General features: G+C 37.0%; 1 protein-coding gene across 1 annotated transcript in view; it reads right to left on the bottom strand.

The window, feature by feature from the left end:
• The window catches only part of LOC127422211 (teneurin-4), a 427215-nt gene that overhangs the window by 40307 nt on the left and 367654 nt on the right, over positions 1 to 19254 (bottom strand). Inside the window, exon 26 of the mRNA XM_051665548.1 lies at positions 5027 to 5904. Coding sequence (XP_051521508.1) covers positions 5027 to 5904 — 878 coding nt within the window. The remainder of the gene's footprint in view (positions 1 to 5026; positions 5905 to 19254) is intronic.

The following is a 19254-nucleotide window of genomic DNA, read 5'->3' as shown; positions in this document are numbered from 1 at the left end:
TTCTTCTCCCACTTTGTTCATTTCTGCCCCTTACTTTCTATTTGCCAGAATTCATGTGAGCTCTGTCTCAGCAGGCTCTATCTCAGTGAAGACTGATTCATCTCAGAAAGGGAAACATGGCAAGATCAAACATCTCCTTTTAGAGCAGTAATCTACTCTTGTGTGCAAAGGCAAAATGCAGTAACTGCACATTTTGTTAAAATGGAATTATGACCGAAATTGTGTCTCTTAGACTATAATCTATCCTGTGACAGACAGGTTTGGCTCAGCTATTTTCAGATTCACAGAACATGGAGAGTTCAAACTGCAGTAACAACAAAAGTCACACTAAAACCAAGGCAAAACACAGTAAGTCCAAATATTGCAAAAAGACATTATGTGGCATTGTGACAATTCCAAGGTGAAATATCCACTGTGTGATGCTAAAAGCGAGTTAAAGTTTCTCCCAAACATGCTTTTAAGGGTAATGCTCTATCGAGTAAAATAAATAAATAAATAAATAAATAAATAAATAAATAAATAAATAAAAATAAAAAATTAAACCTAAACCTAACCAATAGTACCATAAAAGCAAATGTGCGATGATATGCTGAAGCAACAACCTCGTTTTGTGGTACTTCTATGACACGTTTGGCTCAAGTGTTGGTTCACATGGTCCTTTGAATCACAAGTGCAACGCTCTATAAGTATAGCTGGACAATCAAAACTTTGAATCAATTTTTCTCAGTTTCAGTGTTGGCATAGTTACGTAATGCTAACAATTAAGCCTTTTTTGAGAATCTTGAATTAAAAACAAGAGCGAGCTATAAAAAGAAAACACAATTTAAGGATTGAAATCATAAGGAATTTAATGTGTATTGCATCTAGCAACTTCACTGTCTTTGTCTCCTAACTCATACCTAGCATTTAGATTTGGTATCATGGTATCTTCTTATTGTAAATTCACAGAGGTGGTGTTTATACCATGAAAAGTGTATTAAGAAAACTTTTCATCACAGGAAACAACAAATCAAGCAAAGCTGATAGTTAGGGGTGTAACAGTTCACTCATCTCACGATTCGGTTTGGTTCACGATACTGAACTCATGGTTCAGTTCATTTCACAATTCTTTAAACTAAGCCTGAATCAAGAAAAGTTCAGATTGAAAGTTTTTTTTTTTTTAATTATTATTATTATTACTTTGTAGTCATATGCAAAACAGTTTGTTTCCTTAAAAATGTAGCAAAAAGTACTGTTCTTAAGTGCTAAATGGGGGGCCTGGGTAGCTCAGCAAGCAGACACTGACTACCACCCCTGGAATCGCAAGTTCGAATCCAGGGAGTGCTGAGTGACTCCAGCCAGGCTTCCAAAGCAACCAATTGGCCCGGTTACTAGGGTGGCTAGTCACGTTGGTTACCTTGCTCATGGTCGCAATAAGGTGGTTCTCGCTCTCGGTGGGGTGCGTGGTAAGTTGTGCGTGGATGCGGCGGTGAATAGTGTGAGTCTCCACACGCACTAGGTCTCCGCAGTAATGCGCTCAGCAAGCCACATGACAAGATGTGCGGGCTGACTGTCTCATTGTGAAAATCATTTGGTTCCAGTATTTTTTTTTTTTAAATGGAACCGATTCTGAATAAGTTCTCATTTCCCAAACCTACATAGAATGGCCCCTTAATATGCACATCAACACAGCAAGTTCCATCCAAAGTTGAATAGATGGACATCATAACAGATGTCTTTGTTATGCTTGTGCTACTCAGCTTACAGTTTCCGTGTGAGTCCTAGCTGATTTAGCATCTGCGGGCAAACACGCATCACAGGGACTTAATGAATTCAGGTAGCAGAGATGATAAACTACGTGTGCAGGGTGTTGGAGCGCGCAGATAAATTGTTCGGGCCACTCTGTTCTAGTGCCGAAAAAACAGCGATGTTGACACTTAGATGGCAGCATGACCTTCAAAGTTAATTATGCTAAATAAAATTAAACAGATTGCAAAAAAATAAAAAAATAAAAAAATAAAATAAAAATATGCTCCACAACCAAGCTTTCTTTATCACAAAGACAACTCCATGCTGCCCAAGGGAAAGGATGGATCTAATTGCTTAGGAAAGAAAAAACAACTGAGCAACTACTCCTGATGTTAATTATTGATTTTTTCTGCCTCTAATTGCAATTACTGAGCAAATGTACTTTGCCTGCCATTTGTTCATGCGGCAAAGGGGAATTACACAAATGATATGACAGCATGGGACCTGATAAAAAAAAAAAAAAAAAGAAAAAAGCAGAATGAAGGAAAACAAACCAGGAAAGTGTGCTTGCTTAGAACTGCTCAGGGTGACAATTGGTAGGTTATCTAGAATAATTTACTGCGTCTTATAAAATATGCAGCAATGAATGTTTAAATTTTATTTTTTCTGATAGCCAAGGTCAAATAAAATAATTATGTTAATAAATATGCTGTGTATAAGTGCATTACTGTAAACACATTTTTCTCTTGTGTTTGTAAATATTGAGGGGTGTTGATTATATGTTCTGTGATAATCAACAGCATGCCACAAATGCTGTTAACAGTTTGAAAAAATGGGTGATCCTATTGGCAAATGTAGCATTTTAATTGGCAATTTAAAAAATATATATTTTGACTTACAAGAACGTAGAAGATGTGGACACATTGGATGAATAATTATTGTCTCCACATTAGCTTCTCAATGATACATCATATGCAAAATTTTACAAAATGATTGGGTGGGCCTGATTTGTTGAACAGCATATTTGGACATGGCAAAAATATTCAACATAGCAAATTTCAACAGAAAATTACTATACTACAGATCTTCAAAAACAGCAAATTTTTCTGAGGCACTCTTGAAACCAATTACCTTCCAGCAAATGACTTGACTGCAATAAACCACTGCTCTCGTGAACTCTAACTGTATCTACAGTAACATGAGTCAAACAAGACTCTAAGTGCAGCATTACATTTTGAGCGAAAATAAATTTTACCCTCCAGTAGTGAAGACTGACTCACTCTGTCTGAATGAACCACTGCTGTGATAGAGTGCTTAATGTAAAATTCTGTGAGCTGCAAATGACTGGCCAATTCTTTCAGCTAAAAAAAGCATACAAAGTTCTGAAAATAATGTTTTCAAATGTAAAATTTTACATGTGGGATAATTACCCTTTCACACTGATTTAATATTAATAAAAAAATACATGTTAAATTAAATATAATAATACATAATTTAAATATTAATGTTAAATATAAAAGTAAATCAGTAAAAGTGTTGATCAATGGCAAAACATTGAACTGAACTGATGCAACAGGCTACAGTCATATAAATGGCACACAAACCTATATAGTATAAATTACAATTACTATAATTATATTGAAAAAGCATTTAAAAGAACATATGAGAATTTATATAGGTATTTCTTCAACTTCTGCACTTTTAGCACTGTGGATTTTTAGAAATTAATGTCATGTTAAATCATTTTTCACACTCAATATATATATTGAGATAAACAAGGATGGATGTGTGTGTGTGTGTGTGTGTGTGTGTGTGTGTGTATGAGAGAGAGAGAGAGAGAGAGATGGAGCGTGTGCGATCACCTGTTGCCACACCCAAGCAGAGATGCTGTCAGCTTTCTGAAGATCAGCTTTCTCAGTAGAAAAATAGTCGTCCAAGCGGGGGTATTCCTCTCTATTTTGTGGTAGCTGATGCGCATGAGTCGATCACTATAGAAACCGCAATGTCCTCCACTTTAAACAGTGTGTCCACTCCATTTGTGTAATTAATCAGTCTGTTGTGTCTCTCAGCTGTGATGAGCCATAACGCTGAAGTTGTTCATTTAAAGCTATTTCCTAGCTTTAGTAGTAGTAATACAAGCGATCATATAGTGCTGTATGTAAACACTGGCTGATTTTGAAAATATGACTGATCATGCAAAAAAACATGTCTTTTATTTAAGGATAGTGATCATATGAAGCCATTTATTATCACATAATTGTTTGGCTCCTTTTTAAATCATAATGACAACAGAAATCACCCAAATGGCCCTGATCAAAAGTTTACATACCCTTGAATGTTTGGCCTTGTTACAGACACACAAGGTGACACACACATGTTTAAATGGCAATTAAAGGCTAATTTCCCACACCTGTGGCTTTTTAAATTGCAATTAGTGTCTGTGTATAAATAGTCAATGAGTTTGTTAGCTCTCACTTGGATGCACTGAGCAGGCTAAATACTGAGCCATGGGGAGCAGAAAAGAACTGTCAAAAGACCTGCGTAACAAGGTAATGGAACTTTATAAAGATGGAAAAGGATATAAAAAGATATCCAAAGCCTTGAAAATGCCAATCAGTACTGTTCAATCACTTATTAAGAAGTGGAAAATTTGGGGATCTCTTGATACCAAGCCACGGTCAGGTAGACCAAGAAAGATTTCAGGCACAACTGCCAGAAGAATTGTTCGGGATACAAAAAAACCCCACAGGTAACCTCAGGAGAAATACAGGCTGCTCTGGAAAAAGACAGTGTGGTTGTTTCAAGGAGCACAATACTTGTTGACCCCTCTCCAAACAGCACTATAGTTGGATATATATATATATATATATATATATATATATATATATATATATATATATATATATATATATATATATATATATATATATATATATATATATACACACTGATCTTTTAAAAAAAATTATATACGATTTTGACATTTACATTAACTATTTAATCTAAGGTGTAATTTCTGCGCCACTAGTGTCACCAAACGAAACTGCAAAAATAATGACTTTTGCTTTCCAAAACAGTCTCCCTTTTTTTTTCTTTTTTACACTCCCCTATCAGCCACTGTATAAAACTATTTTATGATACACTATTTTAACATCAAACCTTCCTAATCCACTCTAGGATTTAGTTATCATCTAGTTTAACATTAGATTTGAATGAGCAAAATTAAGAATTGTACATGGGATGCCCCAAGGAAAAGTGGGCTGTCTTTAGTATATGAGTAAATTATGAATATACTCACTCATAAAAGATCGTCCACCCATCTTGATTGCTCTTAGTGGCCAGCAGTTCTGAGCTTCCATGGTAAGTCATCATGGCTATCTCTTGACCCTGGGCGGCAATGCTCTTCAATGCATTATTAGTTCCAATAGTGAACCAGAAGGTTTGGCCATCAGGGCCCATTATCCAAAGCGGCAGTCCTGTCGTGTCTCTGCGGATGGTCACTTTGTTCTTATTCTTGTCTGTGATACTACTAAGGTCACCTTCTCCAGAGTAGGTCAAGTTGTACAGGTAGTCTCCAGTGGTTAGGCTTTGAGTGTATATATGACTGCCGTTTATGTCAAACAAGTAGAGTTCATCGTCAATCGGTGAGGAAAGCTCATACATGTTTAGTGGGTTTAGGAACGGTTTGTTCCTCCTAACATACCGGATTCGTATGTTACCCAGGTCAGCAATGAAGAGCTCTCCATCAGGTGAGACCGCCAATGAGGAGGGCGCGTTTAGTTTGGCATCTTTGGCATAGCCATCATCGCCAGAGTAGCAGTCGCAGTTCGCGTCATTCTTGCAATCGCAGCCACTAGGGGCGCCAGCGACCAGTGAGATCTCCCCATTGGTTGAGACCTGTCGTACACGGTTGATCTTCTTCTCATCAGATTCTGCGATGTAAAGCATACCGTTGTGGGAGACGGCCAGAGCATTGGCGGATTCCAAAGTGGCGTGGATGGCGACTTTACTAACGAGGAAGTGATCCAGCCCAGGAACCTGGCAGTGCATTGGCCTCCCAGCCACAATTCTTACTTGATGGTTTTCTGAGATCTGCAGAACCACGTTGTTGTCCAGCACATAAAGGGAATTGTCCATTGGGCTGATGGCCAGGTCAGTAGGCCATTCCAGACGCACCTATTGGGGGCAAGATGAAAAACATTGGTATAGGCCAACATAATGAAAATATTACATTTGTTGAGTCACATTTATCATGGGTTGAAATGTAAATTGAAACAACAGATTTTTTTTATTAGTAATAAAGCAAACACGTTGGTACAGTGAAGAAATCAAACAAGGTAAGATTAGTGTACATTAAACATAGGAGTAGTGAGGTAGGAGTGAGCTGTATGTCCAAAATCTTATATCATGGCATGAGTAATTTTATATCACAGTAACTGTATTACATGATTTAGTTGTTTTTGTGGAAATTCCACTTACAAATGTATATATTAAATAATGGCTATTTTGGATAATCCAGTTTATTAAAGATTCTTCATGCCATTGGATATTTTTCTCTTTTTATTTCAAACTTTTATTTGGAATGTTTTTGGAGCATACACCAAAAACCTCTCATCCATGCTCCCTGCTGACAAAAAAAAAAAAAAAGCTAAAACCAGCCTAGGCTGGTTGGCTGTTTTAGCTACTTGTCCAGCCTGATCAGTTGGCTGGTTTTAGAGAGATTTTGAACACTTTTAACTTGGTCAGGCAGGGAGACCAGCTTGCCTCCAAGCTTAACTATGCTCCAGCTATGACCAGGTTGAGCGACCAGTGAAAACTTAGGCTGGTTTTAGCTATTTTTAATTTAGCAGGGACGGCATTTCCCTCCACCGAAAATGGAGACTTTCGAAAACGCATACAGTACTTTGGGAAACTGTGACATTAGGAAACTAAAAACAGAGGTATTATACATATATAAGCACAATAAACTGATATAAGCACAACTGACCACATATAAATTACATTTATAATGGCAAGTGAAGTTTCTTGGTAACCATAAATAAGTAAACTCCCCTTTGCATTGTGCCTTACATCCCTGCCCACAAATTTTGCTATGCAAATATATCTAGACAGTAACTCTACTGGAACACACATTTCAACCATTCCATGGTATACTGTCTAGGGATCTGCAAAACCACCAGTTTCCATAATTGACTAATCGGTCAGTTGTTTGAATGACTAGTCGACTAGTTGGTGTTAAGGATAACAATGTATAATTAGGCTCCGTTATGGTCACGTGACCCCTTCAAACGGACTGTGGCATGGGGGTGTGGTCATGTCTGTCTGTGGGAGAGGGAAAACGGTAAGGTTCGTCAACCTGGGGTGTTAGCGGAGAGAGACAGGCATTAGAGTATTTACAGCCCAGGTGACGAGCCTTATCACTTTCCCTCTTTTGCAGACAGACACATGACCATGCACCCCATGCCACATACGCCCACCGCCGACTCAGGCCGGGGCAACATCCGGCCTGCCTACTCCCCTCCCCCATTTCTGGAGAGAAAGTCAGCCACAACCATCTACACCCCCGGTCTGTGGATCACCTCGAATTTAAAGGGCTGAAGAGCCAGATACCCCAAAGCCGGGTTTTCGGCACCACTGTGAAGGATCCAAGTTCATGGGCAATGGAGGAGTCAGGAGACAGCGAACAGTTGAGTATTTATTCACACACTTCAGATTCATACAAAAACAAAGAAATGTCTCTTAGTGGCCAACTCAAATAGGGCTTTCAATATATACAGTCTCTGGCTTTTGCTGCTGGTCCTTCATGCACTACTGCTCTGAGCCACTCTCTCTCATCCTCTGATGTTCCTCATAAGGTCTCCCTCCACCATCACTATAATGAGAGACAGGTGTCAGAGTAATTACACCCCAGGTGATGAGTCTTACCGCTTTCCCTCTCCCGCAGACAGACACATGACCACGCCCCCCATGCCACACGGACACTAAGCGCAGCACTTCAACATGGTAATTAAAGGATATTCAACAAATAAAAAGGTTAAATAACTATAACATCTTAATGCACTAAACTATCAAAGTCTGAAAAGTAAGAAATAAGAAAGGCTCCAGTAAAGAACGGCACAAAACCGCATCCTGAACGCAGAATGATGCCCTTCAATGTAAACAGAGAGCTTAGTAGTCTCAGGGCGATCCTTGTTGTGCATTCAAAAGCGCAGAACTGCAAGATAATGATGCATGTACACATCTAGTTCACGACATCGAGTAGTTTAACCTTTCTAACGCAACTATTTATTTAAGCAGTGTCAGACAGAATCAGCAAAAGACTTTAATCTCTCCACAACACCTGATAAATAAAATACGGAACATTACTCAGTGCAGAGGATATAACGTCTGACAGTGATCGGTTTGTAATATGTTGTTGATGCAGCACTTTGATGGCTGTAACAGCAGCGGTGCATAAATGGACTTAACTTTAAGCATTAAAGAGACAAAACTTCTTGCAGAAGGTTTAACTGTGCTGACTATTATTCACCTTTAAGCACAGCATGCTATATTCACACAAAAACGCTCTCCAAGAAGTATTTATTTTAGTAGTCGACCCCACTAATCAACTAGTCAGTTGTTGGGGTGACTAGTCGATTGGTCGACCACCATAGCACATCCCTAATACTCTCATAACACCAGCCCTAAGCATAGGCAGATTTAATTTCCGCTTTGGAAGACAAAGAAACATCAATTTATAGCCAGTTTCTCTGATAACATGCACTGTAAAAAAAACGATGTGTATTTTTACAGAGAAAATACAGTTTAATTTAATATTCATTCCCCATTTCATTAAAAATGTAAAATTCCCCTAAAATACATTTATTCAAATCAAATTTAAATTTTTACTGTTCCTTAACTGAAAATATGTGTTACTGATAAAAACAGGCATTCTCCTTTAAATGAAGGTAAACTTCATGTTTTTCACATGTGAAAACGAAATTTAAACTGAGATGTCTGTAAAAATATGTCCGTAAAAAAAGATTTCTTCCAGTGTAAAAATAATTCTTTTTACAGAGAAAATACAGTATAATTGAACATTCATTTAACATGTTTTAATAAAAGTGTTAAATTCCCATAAAAATGGTGGGGCCTGGGTAGCTCAACGAGTATTGACACTGACTACCACCCCTGGAGTCGCGAGTTCAAATCCAGGGCATGCTCAGTGACTCCAGCCAAGTCTCCTAAGCAACCAAATTGGCCCCGGTTGCTAGGGAGGGTAGAGTCACATGGAGTTACCTCCTCGTGGTCGCTATTATGTGTGGTTCTCTCGGTGGGGCACGTGGTGAGTTGTACGTGGATGCCGCGGAGAATAGCGTGGGCCTCCACACGCACTACGTCTCCGTGGTAACACGCACAACAAGCCACGTGATAAGATGTGCTGATTGATGGTCTCAGACATAGAGGCAACTGAGATTCGTCCTCCGCCACCCGGATTGAGGCGAGTCACTACGCCACCACGAGGATTTAGAGCGCATTGGGAATTGGGCATTCCAAATTGGGGAGAAAAGTTTAAATCCCATAAAAATACATTTATTCACACCAAATTTACATTTTCAGCAAATATTGCTCATTGAAAAAAAAAGTTTACCTATAAAATTATGTTTTGTGCTTGTCGCTACATTAGCAACACAAGATATTAAGTTTATGCTGTATTCATAATGAAGAAAGTCAACAAATAATTTTGTGTCAGAATTAATCTGGAGTTTAGTAAACTCTAAACTCTAGAATTTTGCTGCTCGTTCAGTTTACTTCATTAAAATGAAAGCTAACAAAATTTCACTTAGTGAAAAACACTTACCGTAGAAATTTAGTATGAAAGTTTACTTAATCCATCCATTATGTTGGGATTTCTATAACTGTAAAAAATGTCTGTAATTTAACAGGAAAGAATGCAAAAAGCTACAGTAAAAACACTTTATTTGGTTAACAGGAAGTAACCTTAACATATACAATAAAAAATGATAAAATATTTAATAAGACAATTCATGTCATTTTAGATGTAAAAGTACCAAATAATTAATGGTAAAAAATTATATTATGTCTAACAAGAGATTACATGTACTTTTACAATAAACTTTTGAGTAAATGGTGAAACAAATAATTGGGCATTCCCAGAATTCCCTGTGTGAGCCATCACATTTCATTATATTTTACGGAAATAGATATGTTTCTTCTTATTTTTTATATCAGTTATGTACAATGGGGTGTTCTTAACTATATTTTATGCAGTTTAGTTAATGTTTATTACATAATTTTAGTGTCACTTATGTTACCAGGATGGTGTTTTGTGCTTGTGTGTGTAACACTGTGCACGGTCTATACTTGTGTATTAATTTAATTCTTATTCCTGGAAAGGTCACTCAAGATGAACTTTAACTCATCATGTGGCCTTTTGTAGTTACAGTGCTTAACATTATAGACTCAAAATAAATAAATAAAGCTGATAAAGTGAAAAACAGATATCTGTAGTTCCGGAAGGCTCATATTTGAAGTTTTTAACATTTAATACTATAAAGGGTAGTAAACTGTAAATTTACGGTATTTAACTGTGGATTTTTTTTCCCAGCATGATTTGCATTAGACTTGATAGGGAGAGTAAATGTTAAAATTAAGAGCAATTTTATGTGTTTTTGTGCAAGACGAATAAAGGGGGACATTTATAAGTATTTAATGTTCTGTGATGTTGAGATTTAGAAGAGTTTATTTAAAGAAGACCTATTATTGCACTTTTTACAAGATGTAATATAAGCCTCAGGTGTCCCCAGAATGTGTCTGTGAAGTTTCAGCTCAAAATACCCCACGGATCATTTATTATACCATATTGTAAATGCCTCTTTTTAGGTGGAATCAAAAACACGCTGTTTTCGTGTGTCTCTTTAAATGCAAATGAGCTGCTGCTCCCCGCCCCCTATTATTATACAGACAGTAAGCGTAAAAATAACGACATAGCTCTGTTCTCCGTGAATACAATCAGAGACAATGGTAACTTTAGCTGCATTAGCCATGGAATCAGCTAACAAGCACATTCGGAAAGGCGATTTGCAAACATTAACAAAATATAAAGTTCGATACTAAAGCTGGAACATGAACAGTTGGTACTGATCCATGCTTGAGAATCAAATTTTTGGAAAATCCTGCTTTATATTTGGGGCAGCGGGGGCATGGTCGAGCGCCCGTCTGGAGAGAGAGAAAGCGGTAAGGGCGCTTAAACCAGAGCTAAATTATATCTAACACCTGTCTCGAATTCCAGTGAGCTGGGGAGAGTGGCATATAAACAGCCACGCCACCGTCAGAAGCAGAGAGAGAACGACATGTCAGTCCAGTGATGGCGTGTGTTCTGAATGTCAAAAAGCTGCATGTCTTTTAAGAAGTTTATGTTTATGGAGAGTTTTTGTTATTGGTGAAGCTATCTGAGTGAACCCATGAAAACACTGGAGAGAGTGTACAGGCTGTGCAGAGGGCAGAAAATAAAAGCCTTAATTTGATGGTGTCTGAGCTTCCCGACTCATCCTTTCCCGTGCAGCCTTCACAATATTGATCCTCATTCACAAAGCAGTCCAGTGTAAAATGATTTAAACAAACATACACGAATTTTGGTATGTTTTGGGGCACATTTGCTTCAAAAACAAAACTTGTCCACTGCATCTTCAGTGGCTCTGATGCTGGGAGTATATGAAGACTCTTATGTTCATTTTTACAGCCAACAACAGAACACTTATGACGCTTACGAAGCTAAGACATTATTCTTCCCACCATAGCTGCTCCAGTGCGGAAAAAAATGGCGGACTGTGCGTAGATCACTCGGGGGAAGATCTATGATAATAGGGTGGAGTCCGTCACCAGTCGTAAGCGTCATAAGTGTTCTGTTGTTGGCTGTAAAAATGAACATAAGAGTCTTCATATACTCCCAGCATCAGAGCCACTGAAGATGCAGTGGACAAGTTTTGTTTTTGAAGCAAATGTGCCCCAAAACATACCAAAATTCGTGTATGTTTGTTTAAATCATTTTACACTGGACTGCTTTGTGAATGAGGATCAATATTGTGAAGGCTGCACGGGAAAGGATGAGTCGGGAAGCTCAGGCCTGCTCTAAAGTGACGTCACTTTAGAGCAGAAACGAAAACTGATCATTTTGAGACACTGTTTTTGATTAATAGAAATATAAGAAAGAGGAGTGGGTGGACTTTTAACATTGTAGGGTGGTTGTGTACAAACACTGCTGACTCACATTTATGTTCAAACACCATGTAAAAGTGAACTTTGCATAATAGGTCCCCTTTAATGTTTTGGGGGATACCACTGTGGCGAAGAGTCGAGCTTGAGCTTAAAAGGTCCTGAAATGAAACGTTTCTAAGTCTAAGTCTAAATGCATGGTGGAGTAAACCTACTTTAACTCTTAGGGTTAAAAAACTGAAATGAGTTTGTTGGCAAGGCACAACAATTACAGTGAAAATATGTTGTTGTTTAATGAATGGTCTAACAATGTTATTTCTATTTACAGTCAAAACATGTTTTTAATTTATGGTCTAAAATAATGTTTTTTTCTAAATGGACAGTCAAAACAAATAATTTCATTTTATAGTTGAAACATGTTCTTTCAAATTACATTTTAAACATGTCAATTCAACTTAGAGTGTTAACACACTTTGAAATTACAATTTATGTTATTAAATGTTTACGTTAAATATGTTACAAAATATATTAATATAATTAATACTTATATAAATTATATAAATATAATAATATTTTATTTTATGGTTGAAACACCTATTTCATTTTGCAGTCTAAACATTTCAATTCACTTCACGGTCTAAAACTGTTATTTTAGTTTATGGTAAACATTTGGCAACCTTTGCTGCCGTGCATTTACCGCTATTTTACGTCGTTTTATTTATTTATTTATTTTACAGTGTGAAAGTTAAAAAAGAAGCTGAATTGGGACACAAGTCTCACACACAAAACAATAGAATGATTTTCCTGATGTGTGGTTATAAGAAAAGTGGCTAGGGAGAAAAAAGTGAGTCAAATGATCAGATTAAAGCATCACAGCAGGGAGAAAATGATCGTGAGGACTCTAGACCTCTAAACACACATTCACTATATCTGTCAGCCCACCACATGGATGTCTTTTTCTGGCTTTGGGTTATTAATTTCATAATGGAGAGAGACTGCAGCAGGGGAAAAGGACCTTCGAAACAAAATGTGGCACACTTATTAAATATAAGTGCTGCTTTCTGCCCAGCAGCCTAAATTATGACTTATTGTTCTGGAAATAATGCAGCAGGCTTTTAACACACAAAAATGATTGAATCTTGTAAATTTGCATGGGCCCTTTTCACACTGGTGGACTGTAATCACTCTCTGAGGGTCTGAATATGAAGTGTCCTATTTCAATAGTGTTCTTGGCATTGTAACAAGGCTGGCTGATTAAAAGGTGGTGTTAATGCACTGAGAGAATAAAAAAAAATAAATAAATAAATAAATAAATAAATAAAAAAAAGCTACCCAGCTGAGCCTAATATTAACAAAATTATTAAAAGAAAGTCAGAAACTAATTTGGAGCCATGCTTAGTGTTTTTACAGAGCAGTGAGAAAAGCTATGTAAATAGCATGACTAATAAAGTACATTAAAAACTGCCTTAAAAGTTTCAGACTTTCACATATTTTTTCCTAAATGTGACTGTGTATAATTGAAGAGACAGAGAAATGTTATGCTAGGAGAGTCGACTAAAAGTGGCATTTCAATGGAAATAAAAATGTTAAAAACGTAATTTTAAAGACGCAGATAGTGACAATGTTAAAACAAATGCTGTCAGTAAATTTTTTAATAGGGATTAATCGCTATGGCTTGCTTGATTTTTAATAGTATTTTTTTTTCATAATTAATCGTGATTAATGCCAGATTTTGAAAGTGCTAAAATTTGACTCTATATATTTATTTTCCTGTCAAAATGAATTTAGTTCCTTCTTAGAAAAGACAAGAAAACAATATGTAACAAAAATGTTTTATTAACATTTTCCAAACAAAGCATTCCACAGTATAAATATAGAAATACACTTAATAGCACCAATTTAAGTAACGTTAATTGTTTTCTAAAGTCTAAGTGGGAGGTTGACTAATTTAAATAACTAATCCCCATAGTTTACATTTTCATTTCAATAGGCATTAAATCTCTTAAACCTCATCCTCTACCATATTAATAGTGGCTATCCACTTTATAGCAATAGTGAAGCTGCATTTACATGATTTGCACTATGAACTCCACATGTAAAGGGCTTGCAGAGAACGTCTTGTTTTACTTTTAGTGCTGGAATTGTACACGTAATGAAACTTCATCCTTTTCATTATGTTGACTTGTTGTTGGGGTCCATCCTATGATGTTAGTTATCTGGTCTGTTCACGCACATGCGCACTCTTCAAAAACCTGTACGAATGCTGCTTTTGCGTTTACACGACCACATCTTCTGCGTTCTCCAGGAGAAACCCAGGTGTGTTACACTGCTCTATCCTAATCCCTTAAACGGCTTAAGAAAATCTGTGTTTTCATTTACATGATGTTTTAGAATGCCGCTTTCTACAAAAAACCTGGAATAAACAGTTTTCTTCATGTAAACGTGGTCACTTTTTTGTTTAAAAATATAGTGTAAAACAGTATGCATTATGCAACAATAAAAATTTCAAACAGTAGTATGCTTCATTGCTGTCACATTACCTATTAAGTTGCATGTTTAATTCAGTGAATTAACATCTCGGAAATAAAACATTATTTTGCATTTTTAATCCAAGTTTGTGGAAAAACATCTAAACTTTTGGCAGTCTGATCAAAACTTTCTTTGGGGAATTATGGGAAATGTTTTGGCATGAAGTGAATGGTTACGTTCAGAATGAAATATAATCATATTGTTTACTGTATACTGCCGACTATTGTTAAAAAATAGCATGTGAAACAGTTTTATGCAACAATAAACTTTAACACAAGTCAATGTTAATAACACAATAATAAACATCTAGTATGCTACATTGTGGTCCCATTACCTCAGTATGTTGCAAGTTTGAAGATGACGCCGCGGATGGCAGCCTCGGTGTAGAGCTCTCCAATTCTTTTGTTGTTTTTGTTTGTTTGTCCTGTGTTTTTTCACTCAGTTTTACCAGGGACGAACTGCTGAACATTCGGCAGCACATACCAGACAATCTTTTCCCAGTTTTGGACTATTCGAACATTTCGCTGGACATTTTAGTCAGAGATGCAGCTGTGTTGTTTAAGTGCACCATGAGAAGCGGGCGAGGGAAGCAAGCTGGCGTGCTGGTCAAGCGCGGCTTTTGAACAGCGCTACCGAGTATTCATCTAGCGAATCTCCGCTCTCTCCCTAACAAAATGGACGTACTACATCTCCTCACCCATATAAACAAGGACTTTTCAAACTCTGCTGCCTTGTGCTTCACAGAAACCTGGCTGAGTGAAGCCATTCCGAACAGCACATTACATCTGCTGGGCTTTCAGCTGTTCAAAGTAGATTGCATTGCGGAGTTAACGGGGAAAAAGAGAGGTGGTGGAACATGCTTTTCCATCAATGAAAGTTGGGGTACAGATGTAACAACGTTAAAGAAAATGTCCTGTCCTAATTTGGAAGCACTCTTTATCAACTGTAAGCCTTTCTACTCACCGCGGGAGTGTTTATATTCCTCCACAAGCGTGCATGAATGCAGTGCTGCAACAGCTGGCTGATCAGATCACATACATGGAGAAACAACACCCGGACTCTCTTATCATTATTCTGGGAGGTTTTAACAAAGCCAACCTCACCCGTGAACTGCCAAAATACAGGCATTACATGCCCCACCAGAGACAGAAATATACTGGATCATTGTTACACAACAATAAAGGATGCATATCGCTCTGTCCCTAGAGCAGCTTTGGAACTCTCTGATCACTGTCTGGTTCATCTTCTTCCGACCTACAGGCAGAAACTAAAATCAGCTAATCCTGTAGTAAAGACTGTAAAAAGATGGACCAATGAAGCAGAGCTGGAACTATAAGCCTGCTTTGACTGCACTGATTGGAATGTATTTGAGGCTGCAGACACCAATCTGGATGAGCTCACAGATACTGTAACATCATATTTCAGTTTCTACAAGGATATGTGCATTCCTACAAGGACTTATTTAACATACAACAATGACAAACCATGGTTCACAACAAAACTCAGGCAGCTTCATCAGGCCAAAGAGGATGCTTACAGAAGTGGGGATAAAATCTTGTACAATCAGGCCAGGAACACACTGAAAAAGGAAATCAGAGTGGCTAAAAGAAGCTATTCCGATAAGCTGAAAAACAATTTTCAGCTAACGAACCTGCATCAGTGTGGAGAGGCCCGAAAGACTTTACTAACTTCAAGACACCATCCCCCAACACTGTAGAGAACCAACAACTGGCTGACGACTTGAATGTTTTACTGTAGATTTGAAAGGCCCAGTCTCACACCCCACACCCAAGCTCAACACGCTCAAAACAGTGGAGATGATAGTGGACTTTAGGAACACCCCAATATTGACCCCGCTCACCATTCTAAACAGCACTGTGGCAGCAGTGGAGTCACTCAGGTTCCTGGGCACTACCATCTCACAGGACCTGAAGTGGGAGACCCACATTGACTCCATTGTGAAAAAGGCCAAGCAGAGGTTGTACTTCCTTTGCTAGCTGAGGAAGTTCAACCTGCCACAGGGGCTGCTGATGCAGCTCTACTCAGCAGTCATTGAGTCTCTGCACTTCAGTAAATGTCTGGTTTGGTTCAGCTATGAAATCGGACATCAGAAGACTACAAAGGACAGTTCGGACTGCTGAGCGGATTATTGGTTGCCCCCTGCCCTCCCTTCAAGAACTGTACACTTCCAGAGTGAGGAAAAGGGCTGGAAAAATCACTGTGGTCCCAACTCCTTTTTGAACGGTTGCCTTCTGGCACGCGCTACAGAGCACTAAGCACCAGAACCGTCAGGCACAGGAACAGTTTTTCCCTCAAGCTATCCATCTCATAAACAGTTAAAACTGCCCCACTGAGCAATAATTATGTGCAATATACAGCTTAGTCTACTTATATTTATCCAACATACCCTACCTCTTCTGCCATACATTCCCTTTCATCTGTGTATAACAGATTTGTATTTATATTTGTACATACGTGTGTATATATATAAGAAAAAAAAAAATATATATATATATATATATATATCTTTTTTTTATTATTGTGTATTTCTATTTATACTTATATTTTCTATTCACCTTTTATTTTTATTCTATTTTTTTATTCCACTGGAAGCTTCTGTCACCAAGACAAAAACCTGTAAAGTCAAATTTCTTGTATGTTTAAGCATACTTGGCAATAAAGCACATTCTGATTCTGATTCTGATGTTTAATTCAGTAACTGGCGTCCAGTTATAATCTCAGAAATCAGTTATTTCCCATTCATTTTAAAGAGTGTATAAAAAATGTTTTGTGATAAAAGCTGTCTGATCAAATAATGATTTAACCATTAAAGATGTACCTTGGGTCTTTAATGTCCTGGGACTGTATATACATACATTATATGTATATATATATATATATATATATATATATATATATATATAATTATAAAAAAAAACATTTTTTTTTCTAACTGCTTGATTACCAAAAGTGTATAGGGTTGGTGACCCAAGATAAGTAATAGTGTCGCAATATATATTTGCGTTTCCATAAATAATATTTTTATGGTTAATTTATATCTATAAAATTTTAAAATCATAGGAAATCTATTTCTTAGTTGCTGTTGTTGTTGTTTTTTTATGGGTGCCTCATACAATTTCAGTGTGAAAGTAATGAATCCCATTTTATCATTTGTTGCATCATCTCTTCGATAAATGAAAAAAAAAAAAAAAACATCAAATTACAACAGAGTATTTTCTATTTTATTATTTTCCAGTTGTCTAGAAACTGCTTTGAACATTTTACACTGTCTGGGCATTTTGTAGATCCATTTGTAATAGATGCATGATGGGTCATTAAAGACTAGAGGTATGTAATAATGTTTAGCGAAACACACTTTTTAGGATTAAGAAAAGAGGCGTCTAATATTACTTCCAGTTTTTTCATCACACTGAATAAAGAAGGTCAATTCGAGTGCATGCACTGTGGGATAAAGTATTTTGTTCAGTGTACTCTGATGTATACTGTACATTTTGGCAAATGTAGTAAGCCAGATATTCCATACATACACAGAATATTCAGTATATAGCAAACTGCAGAAATAGTAATAGTAGTATAGTAGTATCCCATTCCGAATTTAGCCAATAACTTTCAACTGTAAATGCTTAAAAAACAACAACGCATCAGCAAAAAAAAAAAAAAAAAAAAAAAACCATTACATGAAAACAGAAATGGATAACTGCTGAAAAAGTGGAGGATGCCATACTAAAGTTGGCCTCAACTATAAGAGGATTTCTCCATCCAAAAAGATCCTGGATGGCCCGATAAGCCCATAACAACATAAAACACAGCACTCAATACACCACCCTGCTCTCATTCCTGGAAATTATCCCTACACCCTGAGCTGATCTATATCAAAACTCCCCCTGACACTAGTCTGCAGTAATCTATTGGCCACAGCCATTGCCATGGCTGAAGTAGCACCAAGCATTGATTTTAAGATATGATTAGGTCACAGTAAGACCAGAAGAAAGAAGACCCTCACTGGCTGAGTCACCATGTTCTCTTCGCTATTGGTCAGTGATATCTATCCCAAGCTAAAACCCACAACACACACAGAACGTGATATTCTTTTCAAGGAGGAGGAATTTATGTAATAAGACATCATGGTCTTCGATTACAGTAGTGGAGGTACAGTAGTGTGGGATAGATCTGTGACTGTATTATTTGGAAAGCACTGTGTTCTATTTGAACTGTCATATTAGTGCACAGACATTTGATAAACATCTTAAAAAGAACAACTTAACATACAAACTAAATCCTAAATGTTGCAAAAAACATCTTCTAAATGTCATTCTAATCATACATCAGGGAATGTTTTTTAACAATGCTTAAAAGAATGTTCTGGGTACAGTTCATCTTAATCGACAGCATTTGTGGTGTCATGATCAATACCAAAGAAAATAATTTTGTCTCTCCCCTTGTTTATTTAAGAACAAAAACAAGCCAAAATCGTGTTTACAGTAAGGCACTTTGGGGCCAGTCAATAACTATAAATATGCACACTGTTTCAAAAGTATAGACACAAGCCAGAAACATTACACATGTTAAAATGATACAATCTCTGTTCTACATGATTTTAGATAGATAGTCCCCTATTTAGCTATTTTATCACACTAAAATGATCATTTTATTGTGATAAAATCACTTACTAACCATATCTGTGTAAAGTACAGTATATCCAATATTACAATTTCATTGTTATGACAAAGTAACACCCTGTTAAAAATCCTTTTATCACAC

The sequence above is a fragment of the Myxocyprinus asiaticus genome, chromosome 31 (assembly GCF_019703515.2).
Source record: "Myxocyprinus asiaticus isolate MX2 ecotype Aquarium Trade chromosome 31, UBuf_Myxa_2, whole genome shotgun sequence".
Lineage (NCBI taxonomy): Eukaryota > Metazoa > Chordata > Actinopteri > Cypriniformes > Catostomidae > Myxocyprinus > Myxocyprinus asiaticus.
Note: the sequence above shows the minus strand (reverse complement) of the source record. Positions and strands in the feature narration are given on the sequence as shown.